The sequence below is a fragment of the Miniopterus natalensis genome, chromosome 4 (genome assembly GCF_054644295.1).
Source record: "Miniopterus natalensis isolate mMinNat1 chromosome 4, mMinNat1.hap1, whole genome shotgun sequence".
Classification (NCBI taxonomy): Eukaryota; Metazoa; Chordata; class Mammalia; order Chiroptera; family Miniopteridae; genus Miniopterus; species Miniopterus natalensis.
The window spans coordinates 65,871,202-65,884,040 of record NC_142084.1 but is presented as its reverse complement, the minus strand read 5'-3'; the positions used below and the strand labels follow the sequence as shown (position 1 = coordinate 65,884,040).

General features: G+C 57.2%; 2 protein-coding genes across 3 annotated transcripts; one reads left to right on the top strand and one right to left on the bottom strand.

The window, feature by feature from the left end:
- Nucleotides 1-278: 278 nt before the first annotated feature.
- Nucleotides 279-8,854, top strand: DENND1C (DENN domain containing 1C). Of its 2 annotated transcripts, none has more exons than XM_016197988.2 (23): nt 279-295; nt 1,409-1,473; nt 1,560-1,603; nt 1,713-1,762; nt 1,943-2,062; nt 2,151-2,220; nt 2,393-2,464; nt 2,565-2,630; nt 2,723-2,776; nt 2,886-2,996; nt 3,799-3,899; nt 3,996-4,041; nt 4,169-4,270; nt 4,359-4,484; nt 5,335-5,439; nt 6,159-6,249; nt 6,342-6,382; nt 6,589-6,660; nt 7,263-7,307; nt 7,383-7,490; nt 7,700-7,770; nt 7,921-8,128; nt 8,225-8,854. In XM_016197988.2, exons 1-23 carry the CDS (start codon nt 279-281, stop codon nt 8,852-8,854), a joined length of 2,415 nt encoding a protein of 804 aa, XP_016053474.2. The 2 variants fall into 2 exon arrangements, with proteins under 2 accessions (XP_016053474.2, XP_087672134.1); XM_087816008.1 differs by having other exon boundaries at nt 7,383-7,491; nt 7,647-7,770.
- Nucleotides 8,855-9,181: 327 nt separating this feature from the next.
- Nucleotides 9,182-11,301, bottom strand: CRB3 (crumbs cell polarity complex component 3). The gene is made up of 4 exons (XM_016197987.1): nt 11,173-11,301; nt 10,364-10,431; nt 9,763-9,906; nt 9,182-9,436 (listed from the first exon to the last, which is right to left on the bottom strand). Exons 1-4 carry the CDS (start codon nt 11,252-11,254, stop codon nt 9,365-9,367), a joined length of 366 nt encoding a protein of 121 aa, XP_016053473.1. The 5' UTR covers nt 11,255-11,301; the 3' UTR covers nt 9,182-9,364.
- Between the last annotated feature and the right edge of the window lie 1,538 nt (nt 11,302-12,839).

Sequence of the window (12,839 nt, the reverse complement as noted above, 5' to 3'; positions counted from 1 at the left end):
GGAACCACACCTGGCCTGGCTGGCAAGATGGGACTTGGGGTCTGGCTTCTGAACCACCCATTGCCCACCCATCCTAAGAAAGGGCTAGGAGGCAGAATACCTGGTTTTCTCTAAATGGGTGGGGGCAGGGGCGTCTCACGGGGACTGAGACGTCACCCATTAAACTTCCTCTCTCAGCCACACAGGAAGCTGAGCCGGCTCAGGGCCCAGCCCCAAGCAAGCACAGGCCCCCAGAAGCCCTGGGGGAAAGGGCCCCACCGGGCGGCCCTGCAGGGACCATGGAATCCAGAGCTGAGTAAGAGCATCCCCTCCCCCATCCTCTGGACCAAGATTCCCAGACCTGGCCTGGGCTGGGGCCAAGGGGAGGGGGGCTGGGGCAGGCTGGGAGGAGTCCAGAGCTCCGCCCGCAAGTGGTCGAATCAAAGCTGGACTCAGCGGGCTTAGAATACCAGCTCCATTCTCAGACACACTCAGGCCACTCTCAGCCCCCCTCTCTTCTTTCTTTCCTCCACCACCCCCACCCCTGAGCCTCTGTGTGACTAAGTTTGTAACTCTGGGTGTGCACCTTACCTCTTGGTATATCTGAGTGATGGAGAGCATGGTTTCTGGGGGTCAGCAGGGTGAGGGAGGACTGTGTGAATCCCTTTGTGTGAGTGCTTCTGTGGGGCTTGTATCAACATGGGGGGGGCCTCCAGGTGAGGGACGGTGAGTCTGCAGTCAGACCTCACCCTCTTCCTCTGTTGCCCTCCGAGCCTCGCGATTTCTCTCTCTAAGACAAGCCTCTGCACCCTCTGTGTAGTGGGCGGAAGCAGGGGACAAGGGAGGAAGGCAGAGGCTGCAGGGCTCACAGAAGTGCTAGGGCATGCTGCTCTTCTTTCTCTGGTGAGAAATTTGAGTCTCACATACAGAGATGCACATGCAAGGCCTCTTGCTCTCAAGACTGCAGAGATGCACACACATCTGCCCAGTCACACTCACAGCCACACAAGGAAACATGGACTTATTCACCCTCACACTGGCTTGGCTTGATCACACTCTCACAGTCCTACCTGACACATACACTGGACAGCCTCATACTTTCAGGCCGACACAAGCTAGAAACACAAATGCACCCATACCCCCATGCTCACACAAGTCATGCACACACACACCTGCTCACACAAGTCATGTACATACACACACAGTCACACTCTCTCACCCTGCTTCATACTCCCAGGCATGCACACATAATCAACATCATTGCATGTACAGCCTCATACAACCTACGCAATCACTGCCACAAACCCTTGGCGGTCATGCACACACAGTCGCACAAGTCACACAGGCACACATAATCACACATGTGCAGACACAACCACACACAGAGAAGCAAGTCCACAGATCCACTAAGCCCTTTCCTGTCCCACAGAGGGGGTCCTCCTGCCGTGTTCGATTGGTTCTTCGAAGCAGCCTGTCCTGCCTCCCTACAGGAGGGTGAGTGGGGGAGGGCATCGGGTGAGGGGAGTGGAGATGGAAGGTGGGCCTGGGGCCCTGAACATAGAGGCCTGTTCTCCCTGCAGATCCTCCCATCCTGCGGCAGTTCCCCCCAGACTTCAGGGACCAGGTATGAGGGCTGGTTCCTTGATCCCCTGGGACTAGGGTCATTCCCCTTGGGGGAGGTTGAGGGGCTCAACATGTGTGACCAAGCAGTGTGTGCTTTTCTCCACCCCCAGGAAGCTATGCAGATGGTGCCTAAATTCTGCTTCCCTTTTGATGTGGAAAAGTACGGAAGAAAGCAGACATCCAGAGACCTAGGGACCCAGGGACTCAGACACCCAGGGACCCAGGGAATCAGGGACCCTAACAACTAGGTCCCAGACTGGTGGACACAGTACTAGGAGCACTGTTGGGGGGTGAGGGAGCTGGAACACCCCAGGTCTCTGAGAGCATTTTCCACCTCCAGGGAGCCTCCCAGTCCTGCGGTACAGCATTTCACCTTTGCCCTCACAGACCTGACTGGCACCCGTAGGTTTGGTTTCTGCCGCCTAAGGGCTGGTGCCCACAGTTGTCTTTGCATTCTCAGGTGTGGAATATGGTGGGGGCAGAGGATGGTAGGGTGAGAGGGCCTCGACCTAGGGGCACTTCATGGAACCCGTGTCCTCTCTCTACAGCCACCTTCCCTGGTTTGAGGTGTTCTACAAGCTGCTGAACACAGTGGGAGACCTCCTGGCCCAAGACCAAGTGAGCCAGCCCCACTCTCATTCTGCAGGAACCCCAGCCCCACCCCACCAAGCCCCCAGCCCTGTTCAGGCCAGACCTGAGCCCCTTGGTTCCTCTCAGAACACCCAGCTTGAGCCAAGGCCTTCAGAATCCTGAACCCACGTTTTGACTCAGACAACTCACCCCCACCCAGGTTTCCGAGGTCGAGGAATTTCTAAATCTGCTGCAGAATACCCTGCCAGAGACCCAGGCTTCCCTGGAGCTGGTGAGTAGTCCCTAATCCCTGGATGTCAGGCCCCAGGTGAGTGGGGAGGCAGCGGCCCAGCCCTGAGGGCCACACGGCTATCTCTCCCTCTGCACCGCAGGGCGGCGGAGTGACGATCTCCAGTGCCCCCCACATCCTGCCCCCAGCCCCCGGGAACATCATGCCGGTGAGCAGGGCTGGGGACCCTGGAAAGTTGGGCTCCCAGGTGAAGCCGACCTCTGATTGATCGGAGGTCCCCCCGCCAATTCCCCCCACCAGCTTTCCTGTTTCGTGGCCCCCGACTCCGGCCGCCTGCCATCCATTCCTGAGAACGTGAGTGGACTCCTGGGAGGGGGCGCTGGGGGCGGGAGGAGGTCCCGAAACCCGCAAGGACTGCAGATCCTGTCGTCCCTCGCGCCCAGCCCTCCTCTCCGTCCCTCAGAGAAACCTAACAGAGCTGGTGGTGGCGGTGACGGACGAGAACATCGTGGGGCTGTTCGCGGCGCTGCTGGCCGAGCGAAGGGTCCTGCTGACCGCCAGCAAGCTGAGCACCGTGAGGCTGGGCCAGCCGGGCCGGGAGGGGCCGAAGCCCGGCTTCGCCCCTGGGGGCGGGGCGACGGGGGCGGATTCCTACTCTAACCTCACCGGGCGACCCCCGAGGGCAAAGTCCTGGCTCTGCCCCTTTGAAGGTCAGGGTTGGCTGAACCCTGGCTCCACTCTCGTGGGGGGTCTGAGGGACTAGCGCCGTAGCTCTGGTTCGGGAGCTCCCCTTTGGGAGTGCCGAGCCCAGACTCCACCCGCCGTGGGGCAGAACAGGGCTGGCTCCGCCCCTCTGGAGGGTGCGACCTGCGAGCTCCACCCCTGGGGGGCACTGACAGGGTGGGTAGAGGGTGGAGGCTGAACACTGACTCCACCCCTAGGGCAGGACCAAGGAATATAAAATTTAGCCCCGCCTCTTTAGGGCGGGGTCGCTGGGACTGAGTCGTGGCTCCACCCCTAGGGCGGGGCTAGAGGGGCTCAGCGCTTGCTCCGCCTTCTGGGGGTGGAGCCAGCGGGCCAAGTCGCAGCTCTACCCCTAGCAAGAGGGATCCTGCAGGGTTGCCTGTTAGATCCGAACCCTAGAGGCAGGGAGTAGGACGTGCTGAGTCCTGGCTCCACCTGCTCCAGCCTCTGTAATTTGCGGAATTCTAGGTCTCCCGTGATTGCTAAAGGGGTGTGAATGTTCACCTCTTACCTAGTAGCTCGTGGGTAAGGTGAGGTGGGTGGGAAATGGAGCGAGGAGAGCCACCACCCCAGAGAGGGTTCTTGAAGCTGGGGGTCCAGGCCCTGAATTCACGGTACCCACCCGTCCCCAGCTGACCTCGTGCGTCTACGCGTCCTGTGCCCTCCTGTACCCCATGCGATGGGAGCACGTGCTGATCCCCACCCTGCCGCCGCACCTGCTGGACTACTGCTGGTGAGGAGCGGGATCTGGGAAGGGGCAGGGCCTGGGGGCCTGGGGACCAGGGCCGGCGCCTGCATGACCCTGCTCCCCTCTGCCGTCCGTCCGCAGCGCTCCCATGCCCTACCTCATCGGAGTCCACGCCAGCCTCACCGAGGTGAGTGGGAGCGGCCATGGACTGCGTGGACTGGCGGAGTTCTCCTCCCTCTGCATCCCCAGATACCGTCCCCCGCCAGGGATCCCCAGACTCTGAGCGGCGGTCCCCCTACCACCCTCCAACGCAGAGACTGCTGGAGAAAGGCCTGGAGGACGTCGTGATGATGAACGTGGACACCAATATCTTAGAGACACCCTTTGACGACGTGGAGGCGCTGCCTCCAAACGTGGTCAGTGTCACCCGTCGCACCCTCCGGCCTGGTCGGGGAGGTGGAGGCCCCAGACCTGCTGACTCAGCGCCATTCCCTTGTCCTCCAGGTGTCCCTGCTAAAGTTGCGGCTAAGGAAGGTCGCGCTGGCTCCAGGAGAAGGGGTGTCTCGTCTCTTCCTCAAAGCCCAGGCCCTGCTCTTTGGGGGTTACCGTGATGCTCTGGTCTGCAACCCGGTGAGCAAAGGGGACGCTACGGGAGAGGCCTTGTGGGCCCTGAAGAATAACATTGATACCTATCGTTTATAGAGTGCTTACTCTGTGCCTCTGTTTGCTCATCTGTGAAATGGGATCCAGATAGTACCCACCCAAAAGGTGGTGTGAGTCAATAAATAGGCATATGCAAAATGCTTGGATAGTGCCTGGCACACCGTGAGTACTCAAATGCTAGATTCTATCACTATCTCATTTAATGCTCACGACAGTATTATGAGATAGATGCCATTATTGTCCCATTTCACATATGAGGAAACTGAGGCTTGGAGAAGTCCTACAGTGAGTGAGTGTTAAAGCCAGGACTTTGATGGGCTTTTTCAGTTTCTCACTATTCTATAAAAACTTGAGAGAAGGGAAAATTCTATCATTTAAGCATCTCATGTTCCTATTGGCTGTGCCTTTACAACACATCTGGAATCTGCCCATTTCTCCTCCTCTCCTGTCTCCACCTTGATCTGGTCCCCATTATTGCTCACCTGGATCAGCGTGCTCACCTCCCTGATGAGTCCCCTCTCCCGGGCTCCCCCCCTCACCTCGCCCCCCCCCCCCATAGTCTGCCTTCCTGGAAGGGGCCAGAGGTCACCTGTGAGCATCCAAGTCAGGCCTCCTCCTGCCTCTGCCCACAGCCCTCCAGGGCTACCAACTCCATCCGGTAGCCAAATCCTCCCCGTGGCTCACGAGGCCCTGCACAAGATCAGGCATACAGCAGGTGCTCAATCGACATTTGCTACATAGATACATGTTAGAGTGAGGGAGGCAGCTGGAGTTCAGGAGAGCCTCGGGGAGCTCAGGACGCAGATCTTTCCTCCAGGGCCAGCCTGTGACCTTCAGTGAAGAAGCCTTCCTGGCCCAGAAGCCCGGGGCTCCCTTGCAGGCCTTCCACCAGCGGGCTGTGCACCTGCAGCTGTTCAAACAGGTGCTCCGGAGCCCTAAGGGCGGGGTTGGGGCAGGAGGGGCGGGGCTGGGACGCAGCGCCCGGCCTTGTGGGCGGGGCTAGAGTCGGTTTGGCCGGATCTCCCACTCTAGGTCGGGAGGCAGGACTGAACCCGGTTTCTTAAAGATGAGAGCCCCCGTCCTGATTTCCTAAGGGACAAAACCTACTCCTTGGACCCTGGGGAGATAAAGATTGGACCAAATTCCTAGATCTGGGGTGGGAGTACTTGCCGGCCTTGGGAAGGGGCGTGTCTTGAGTGCGCTCCGCCTTGGCGGGGAAAGAGGAGGGGGGGAAACTCCTGCGCACCTGGGAGGGGGCTGCGGCGGGCTCCGGCTCTGGGCTCCTGGAAGAAGGTGGGCTGGACTCCACAGGGTCCTTCAGCGTGGGCATGGGTTCTAGGGTCCCTGAAGGTGGAGTCGACCTCTTCCAGGGTCACTGAGAGGTGGGTCGGTCTGAAAGGGCCCCTGTGAGGGGCGGGGTCTGGCCCAAGAGGACAGGTCCTAGCCTGGGGGGCGGGGAGACTGCCGGACCTGTTTCCAGAGGTGGGCTCGAGACCTCCTGGGTCCTGGGGGAGGGGGGGCCTAGAGGAGTCAGGAGTGACTTTTACTTCTTGAGGGCGAGAGGACTCCTACTCCTCTCGCATTCAGATGTGTTGGTGGCAGCCCTGCGTCTGACTCGCTGACCCTTTCCCTCATCCCCAGTTCATTGAAGGCCGGCTGGAGAAGCTTAACGCAGGAGAGGGCTTCTCAGATCCCTTTGAGCAGGAGATCACCTGCAGCGGGGCCTCCTCAGGTGAGCCCTGAACCTAGCCCCGAGTCCCCACCCCACCTGCAGCACCCCAGCCTGGGCATGCCTGCCATGACCATGCTCTCTCCTCACTCCAGGCAACCTTCGCTCCTACCAGCTCTGGGCAGACAACCTAAAGGTATTAATACTTGTTTAGTTTATTATTGGATTAATTTAATCCCACAACCGTTCCCAAGTAGGGTCATCATTTTGCTCATTTATAGAGGTGAAGAAATTGAGGCTCAGAAAGGGAGAAGGGCTTGTCTGGGGTCACACATCCTGGGGTGAGGTGGAGTCTGGGGTAACCCCAGATGCCCAAGCCTCTCTCTGTCATTGTCTTCCCAGAAAGGTGGTGGTGCCCTCCTGCATTCCGTCAAGGCCAAGACCCAACCAGCTGTCAGAAACATGTATCGCTCGGTGAGGCTGGGCTAGATAGGCCATTTACTGGGGTGACAGAGGACATTTTAATTCTACATTTAAAATGCGAACATTTTTATCAACTGAATCAGCAGTTAGACCATTAACAATTTTTCCCACTTTTATTTTCCATTCACCATTCTCATTTTTGTCAGGATAATTTCTCTCCTATTTAAAATTGACAACCAAGATTGGTTGGTTGTTTTTTCTCCTCAGACAAAGCAAACTCCACTTCTATTCTTGTGGTTTTTTTTTCCCAAGCCTGTTTCCTGAGGCCAAATTTGCAGCTCCAAATTGTCCATTCAATTTTATTTTTCCTTCGGCTTTTAAACATGGACACATTTTTACTATGTCCTGTTTTTTCCACCCCCTACTTCATTTGGGAGTTATTTCCCCAGGAATATTCCTTTTGTATTAGTCAAAGGGGAGAGAGTTTATATTGACTCCTTAAGTGTTGCATGGGAAATTATGAATATATTTGTGAGACACAAACATGAACAGATAGATAGCAAGACAAAGTTGTCCTAGGAAACAGAGGGCTGAGTTCTCAAATGTCCAGTGCAAATCACCTCAAATCTAATTCTCTTTTGGCTCCTCCATAGGCCAAGAGTGGTTTGAAGGGAATGCAGAGCTTCCTGACGTACAAGGTAAGGCTAATGGCCAATGGCCAATGGCCGGGGGTAGTGGGAAAGGGGCTCCTGGTTCACCCAAACTCTTCCTAGGACAGGGATTCTGGACTGCAGAGGGGGGGCTCCCTCAGGGCTTTATCCCTCACCAGCCGCTCAGATCACCTGCAGCAGCGCCTGCCTATCACCCAGCACTTTGGACAGGTAAGATGCCCCACCTCCTCCTGGACACACATACACATCTGGAACTATCACCAAGTCCTCCTCCCATCCTCAACCTCCATCTAGGCAGCTCGCCTCCCTCCTCGTGTGCCTCAGTATCTGGTGCCCTCTTCACTCTCACCCTCCTTCACACAGTTCCCCCCCCCACTCTAACTCCTGGGGCCCCGCCCCTCCAAACCTGTCCTTTGCAGAACCGGCCCCTTCGGCCCAGCAGGAGACTCCGGCACCAGGAAGAGAAACCTTCTGAGTCCCTGGGAGAGGAGTAAGGCTCAAAGGCAGAGGAGGGGCAATGTTGGAAGTGGGAGGCCAGGACTAATGGGGAAGATGGTACCCAAATTTCAAACATGCCAGAGCCACCAGACTGGAGCTGGGGGTTTGGGGCAGATATCTGAGGCTACCTATCCTCATGCAGGACACCCACTCTGGGCCCTGAGGATGCCCAGGATTCATGGGCAGAGGAAGCTCTGGATAGCAGCTTCCTGGGGTCTGGGGAAGAACTGGATTTGTTGAGTGAGATTCTAGACAGTCTGAGCACGGGAGCCACAAGGACAGGCAGCCTACGGCCCAGCCAGAGCTTAGACTGCTGCCACAGAGGGGACTTGGACAGCTGCCTCAGTCTGGTGAGCCCTCCAGCCCTCTCCCACTTGCCCATCCAACTTGCCATCTCCTCCCCCTCTAAAGTCCAGCAACCTGCTAATCTCCCCAACCCCATCCAGCCCAACTTACCAGGAAGACCAAGGTGGCAGCCAGATGAGGAGGACCCCCCAGAGCCCGAGCTCCAGTCCCTGCCTGCCCTCCTGCCATCTCTGCAAACCCCCCAGCTTCCAGATACCATGAGCTCCTCAAAGAACCTCACTCCCCAGCCACCCTCAGAGGCCAGCCAAGAAATCACTTCTTCATCCCAATCTTTAACAGCTTCTGCAGACGCAAGCAGCAGAGGGGACCTCAAATCCTCTTTCACAGAGCCCCATCATCAAACCCAACATCTCCCCCATCTCCATGAGGCAGCCAGAGATCCCAGAGCTGAGAAGAGCCCCTGCTCCCACCTCTCCACAGTGCCCACCCAGCCCATCCCTCCAGAGAGCCCTCAACCTCTGGTACCCACAAAGCCCAACTCAGATATCACCTGGACATCTCAGCCCCTTGACTCTTCCTCGGATCCTGGTTCTCCAGAGAACCCCAGAACCCAGGCTTCTGAGGGCCTTAGAGCGGAGCATGCTCACCTTCAGCCCCCCAAGGGGCCAGGAACCCCCAGATCCCCTGCCACACCTGCTAGCAACTGGCAGGAGCCCCAGGCCAGGAGCCGCCCCAGAGTTGCTGAGCTTAAAAAGTGTTTTGAAGGTTAAGGATCAGGCATCTGGAGAAGATGCCATTCTCTCAATAAAGTCTCAAGAGCCCAAAGCTGGTTTTTCCTGGTGAGTTTACCTAGGGGCTCTCTTTTTGTTCAGAAACCCACCCCATCCACCACCTTCCCCACTGGGGCAGCCTCCAGCTGGCTCTTAGGGGTAGTGAAAAGCCCTCCCTTCCAGGAAACCCTCCCAGCCTCTAGGATCCTCACAACCTTACAATTCATCCCTCTACAACTTATGATCCCTGCATTTATCTCCTCCATCTAGGTTAATTTCTGCCTCCACCAGCTCAAAAAAAGGTTTTATTATATCTCACTACCAATTTTACACATATATATAAAAAGTGAGCAGCCCCACCCTCCCTTGCCCTCAGGGGCAGAGTCTTTGAAGCACCTTTTCCCCTTCTATTCTTAAACCCTGGGTTGTATGGGTTTGAAGACCCAGAGAGGGGTTAGCCTTCCCCCAAGGTCACACAGTAAGGGAGGGAGATGGATTGAGGAAGGGGACCTAGATGGGCAGGCAGCCCTGCACTGTCTCCTTGGAGTCCTGGGGAGCCTGGACCTCGGTTGCATGGGAGAACTGAAAGGAAAGGAGAGTGGAGTTGTCGGTCCTGTGGGGGGTTGATGCAGCAAGCAGGAAGGCGGGTCCCTAGCACCGGCACCCCCAATTGCAGGCAGAGTCATGCAGAGGCGACATGCTTCGCAGAGCCCGCCCGGCTGGTGCCCCATGGCCCCCAAGTCCAACTGAGCCATTAGAGGCTAGTGTCTCAGTGGTGGATGCTGTGTGGGAGCAGGTGCTAGGCAGTCCTGGGCAGTGATGGAGGCTGTAGCAGTCCCCAGCATTCAGATGAGCCGCTCCTCGGGAGGCAGCTTGAGGTTGGGGGGTGGTGGCGCACGGGCACCCACCTGCTCCTCACTGCTGGGCCGGTAGGTGCCTTCCGTCTGCCGCTTCTCCCGCAGTTTCCGTACCAACAGCACCAGCCCCACAGCCAGAAGCAGGGCGGCAAGGAGGGAGAAGACCACAATGATAGCAGTGGTGGCCTCTTTAGACTGCAAGACAGGACAGGTGTGACTTCCCTGAATCTGGGGATCGTGTCCAGCCCCACCTTAGAAGCATCCATGGTTCCTAATCCCCCCACCCACACCTGCCTCTACCTTGATCCCCATATATCACATTTGGGGCTCCCAGTCCCCCATACCTCCCATATCTGGAGTCCCCCTCCCAAGCACCTGCCACATCTGGGCTCCTAGCTATTTCCTTTCCTCCTTCTGAGGGGCCTATGGGGATCCTGACCCCCTACACTTGCCACCATCTACCCCTTTCCTGAGGTTCTGGGTCTCTCCAATTGTTCTGTTGGTATTCTGACCTCTCGCACTTAGGTTTCTCCAATGCCAACCTCCATCCTGACCTGCCACCTCTGGGGATCTGGGACCCTCCACCTGCTACATGTGGACTCCTAAATAACATCCCTGCTGCCCTCCTGCCGTATATATACCCCCAACTCACCAGGGCCCCATTGAAGTCAGGGTGTGGGGTGGTAGTGGTGCTATTCCCATATTCAGTGGGGTCTGGTGCTGTGGAAGGTGATAGAGAGGATACATGAAGTTCCATCTATCCCTCCCATCTTGGCACATCTGCACCTTCCTTGGGGATTCCCCCTGCCCCCACCCCATTAGAACTCTGCTCTTCTGACTGTGGGTGCTCTGAACATAGGAGCCAGCCCAGCTGTATTGCTCCTCTGGCCAGTGGAGCCCAGCAGTGAGTAATCAGCCCACAGTAGTCTGCAGTTTACACCGAGTGGGGGCTATGATAATGGATGGTGTCTGGAAGCCCAGCTGTCTCCTCCCCTCCCCTCCCCCACCTACCTGGCCTTTCCTTGGCCCTTAAAGATCTGGACAGATCCTGCTTTTTCCTGGAGTATCTATTTCATTCCACCGCCACCCCCACCCCCACCCCCACCCCCACCCCAGGCTCTTGAAACTGGAAGAACTGAATGGCTGGGTCCACCCATATGGCCATGCTGGTGGTCATCCTGGACTCAGTGCCCCAGGCATGCCTCCTCCAGGCTCCCAGACAGCCCAAAACACCTCAACCACAGAGACTCAGATATGCAGGCCTCCTCTCCCGCCAGCTTATAATTCCACCCCAATCAGGAACTCAGGAATTCTAGACCAACTCTGTCCAAGGAAGGACTTAGGAATTCAAAATCCCCAACCCTGACCTTGTAGTCTGCTGCCCCCAAGGCAACCCATGCCTGCTCCCCAGTTCTTGACCTCTCCGTGTCCCAGGTCCCCAGCGCCCCTGCCGGTACCTACTTTGACCCCAGGCCCGGCCCCAGCGGGCCGGCAGGAGCGGCAGGCCGAGCGCCAGGAGCAGCCCCAGACCGGGGCTCGCCATGGGCCAGAGGACTGGCTGGTGGCACCAGGGACAGGGCTTCTTGCACGCGCTGCTCCTACCGCATCTCGGGCCCGAGGTACTTGCGACTTGGCACCTGCGGGTGGGAGACAGAGAAAGGCCGGGGCGTGGGGGAGGAGGCTGGACCCGGGCGAAGGCCTAGGGGAGGGGCGACCCGCGTCGGGGCACCCCGGAGTCCAGCCCCGCCCCGCCGCCAGAGGTCAGAGATTAAAAATTAACTCGGGGAGGTGCATTCCTGGGCTCGGGAAAGGGAAAGGGATGTGGAAAGGGGGCGGCAGGCCAACCAGCGCGACTTGCCTCCCTACCTGGCCCGGGAGTCTTTGCTCTCGCTCAGGTTCCCGGTCTGGTTCCCTCGCTCGAACCCTCCGTCCGTCCCTCGGTCGCTCGGCCGGACTACACCAGCTCCTCCCGCTCACGTGACCCGGAAAGTTTAGTCACTCACCTGGGAGGGGAGCGCACTTCCGGCTTGTGCACCTGAACAGAGATGGGGCGGAGCCAGGCGGGAGGTGCGGCCGCGCCTGGAGCGCACCTGTAACGGGAACCCAATCCTATAATTGGGAGAAGTGAAAAGGAGCAGAAGCGCGCAGGTGCTAGAGGAAGCTCCCACACGCATTGCGGGCAGGTCCGTAGGACCGCACACACGGGGCATGGAGACGCCGAGGTACGAGGCACTCCTGTCTGGGGCAGACCCCGATGGGGAGTCCCTAATGAAAAAAGACCTGCGCGGAACACATCTGCATGGGGGCAAACCTATAGAGAAGACGTCTACAAGGACATGTAAGAAGCACGCCTGTGGGAGACATCTGCGTTGAATCACATCTGTTTGGAGTATAGCTGAATAGAAGTATACACGTGTGGAAAACAACTGTATAGAACAGCTGCGTGATAACAAACACCTGACAGGCACTCTGGTGTACGGTTTTGAAAACGCAGATGCATAGCTCACCTATGAAATGAACAACACTCGAATAAGGAATTTCGGTGTGGAAATGTATTGGCAATACCTGTATGAGAACACCTGCACCTAAGTACACCTGCATGGGGCTAAGTTATACGGAAACAGATCCATGTTGGTGTATGCTTAACTCGAAAACACCTGGGGGGGGGGCTGTATAACGCATTCCTGGGTGGATTTCTGTTGAGAAGCATACCTGTAAGGTGAAGGAAATAGACTTGTATGAGGAACATCTGCACAGAATTGAGCTCAAATGAGAGAAAGACCTGAGAACATCTGTACGTGGCACATCTGGGGAGGCAGCAGGTCAGCAGCTCACCTGTCGAGTGTATTGAGGCCCACCTGTCAGGGACATATCTGAGAAAACGTCTGTCTGGGGTAAAACATCTGTAACCCCCATGATGAGGGGCACCTGCAAGAACCACCTGTAAATAAAAACATTATAATATACTTGTTTGTTTGGGACGCACCTGTTTAAGTACATCTGTTTGGGCAGAAGCTGAGTGGGAACCAAGTGTCCTCATGGCTGTATCTTCGGATAAAGAATGACGTTAATAAGACGACCTCCTCCTGGGGACTCTAGGGTGAAGAGGATGATGAAGGGTACATACA

Coding starts and splice junctions, on each gene's coding strand:
- DENND1C (XM_087816008.1), top strand. Junction 2,063..2,150: donor AGTTGTCTTTGCATTCTCAG/GTGTGGAATATG, acceptor CTCTCTCTACAG/CCACCTTCCCTGGTTTGAGG. Junction 2,465..2,564: donor CCCAGGCTTCCCTGGAGCTG/GTGAGTAGTCCC, acceptor TCTGCACCGCAG/GGCGGCGGAGTGACGATCTC.
- CRB3 (XM_016197987.1), bottom strand. CDS start 11,254: ATGGCGAGCCCCGGTCTGGGGCTGCTCCTGGCGCTCGGCCTGCCGCTC. Junction 9,907..10,363: donor CTGACTTCAATGGGGCCCTG/GTGAGTTGGGGG, acceptor CCTGTCTTGCAG/TCTAAAGAGGCCACCACTGC. Junction 9,437..9,762: donor GGCCCAGCAGTGAGGAGCAG/GTGGGTGCCCGT, acceptor CTTTCCTTTCAG/TTCTCCCATGCAACCGAGGT.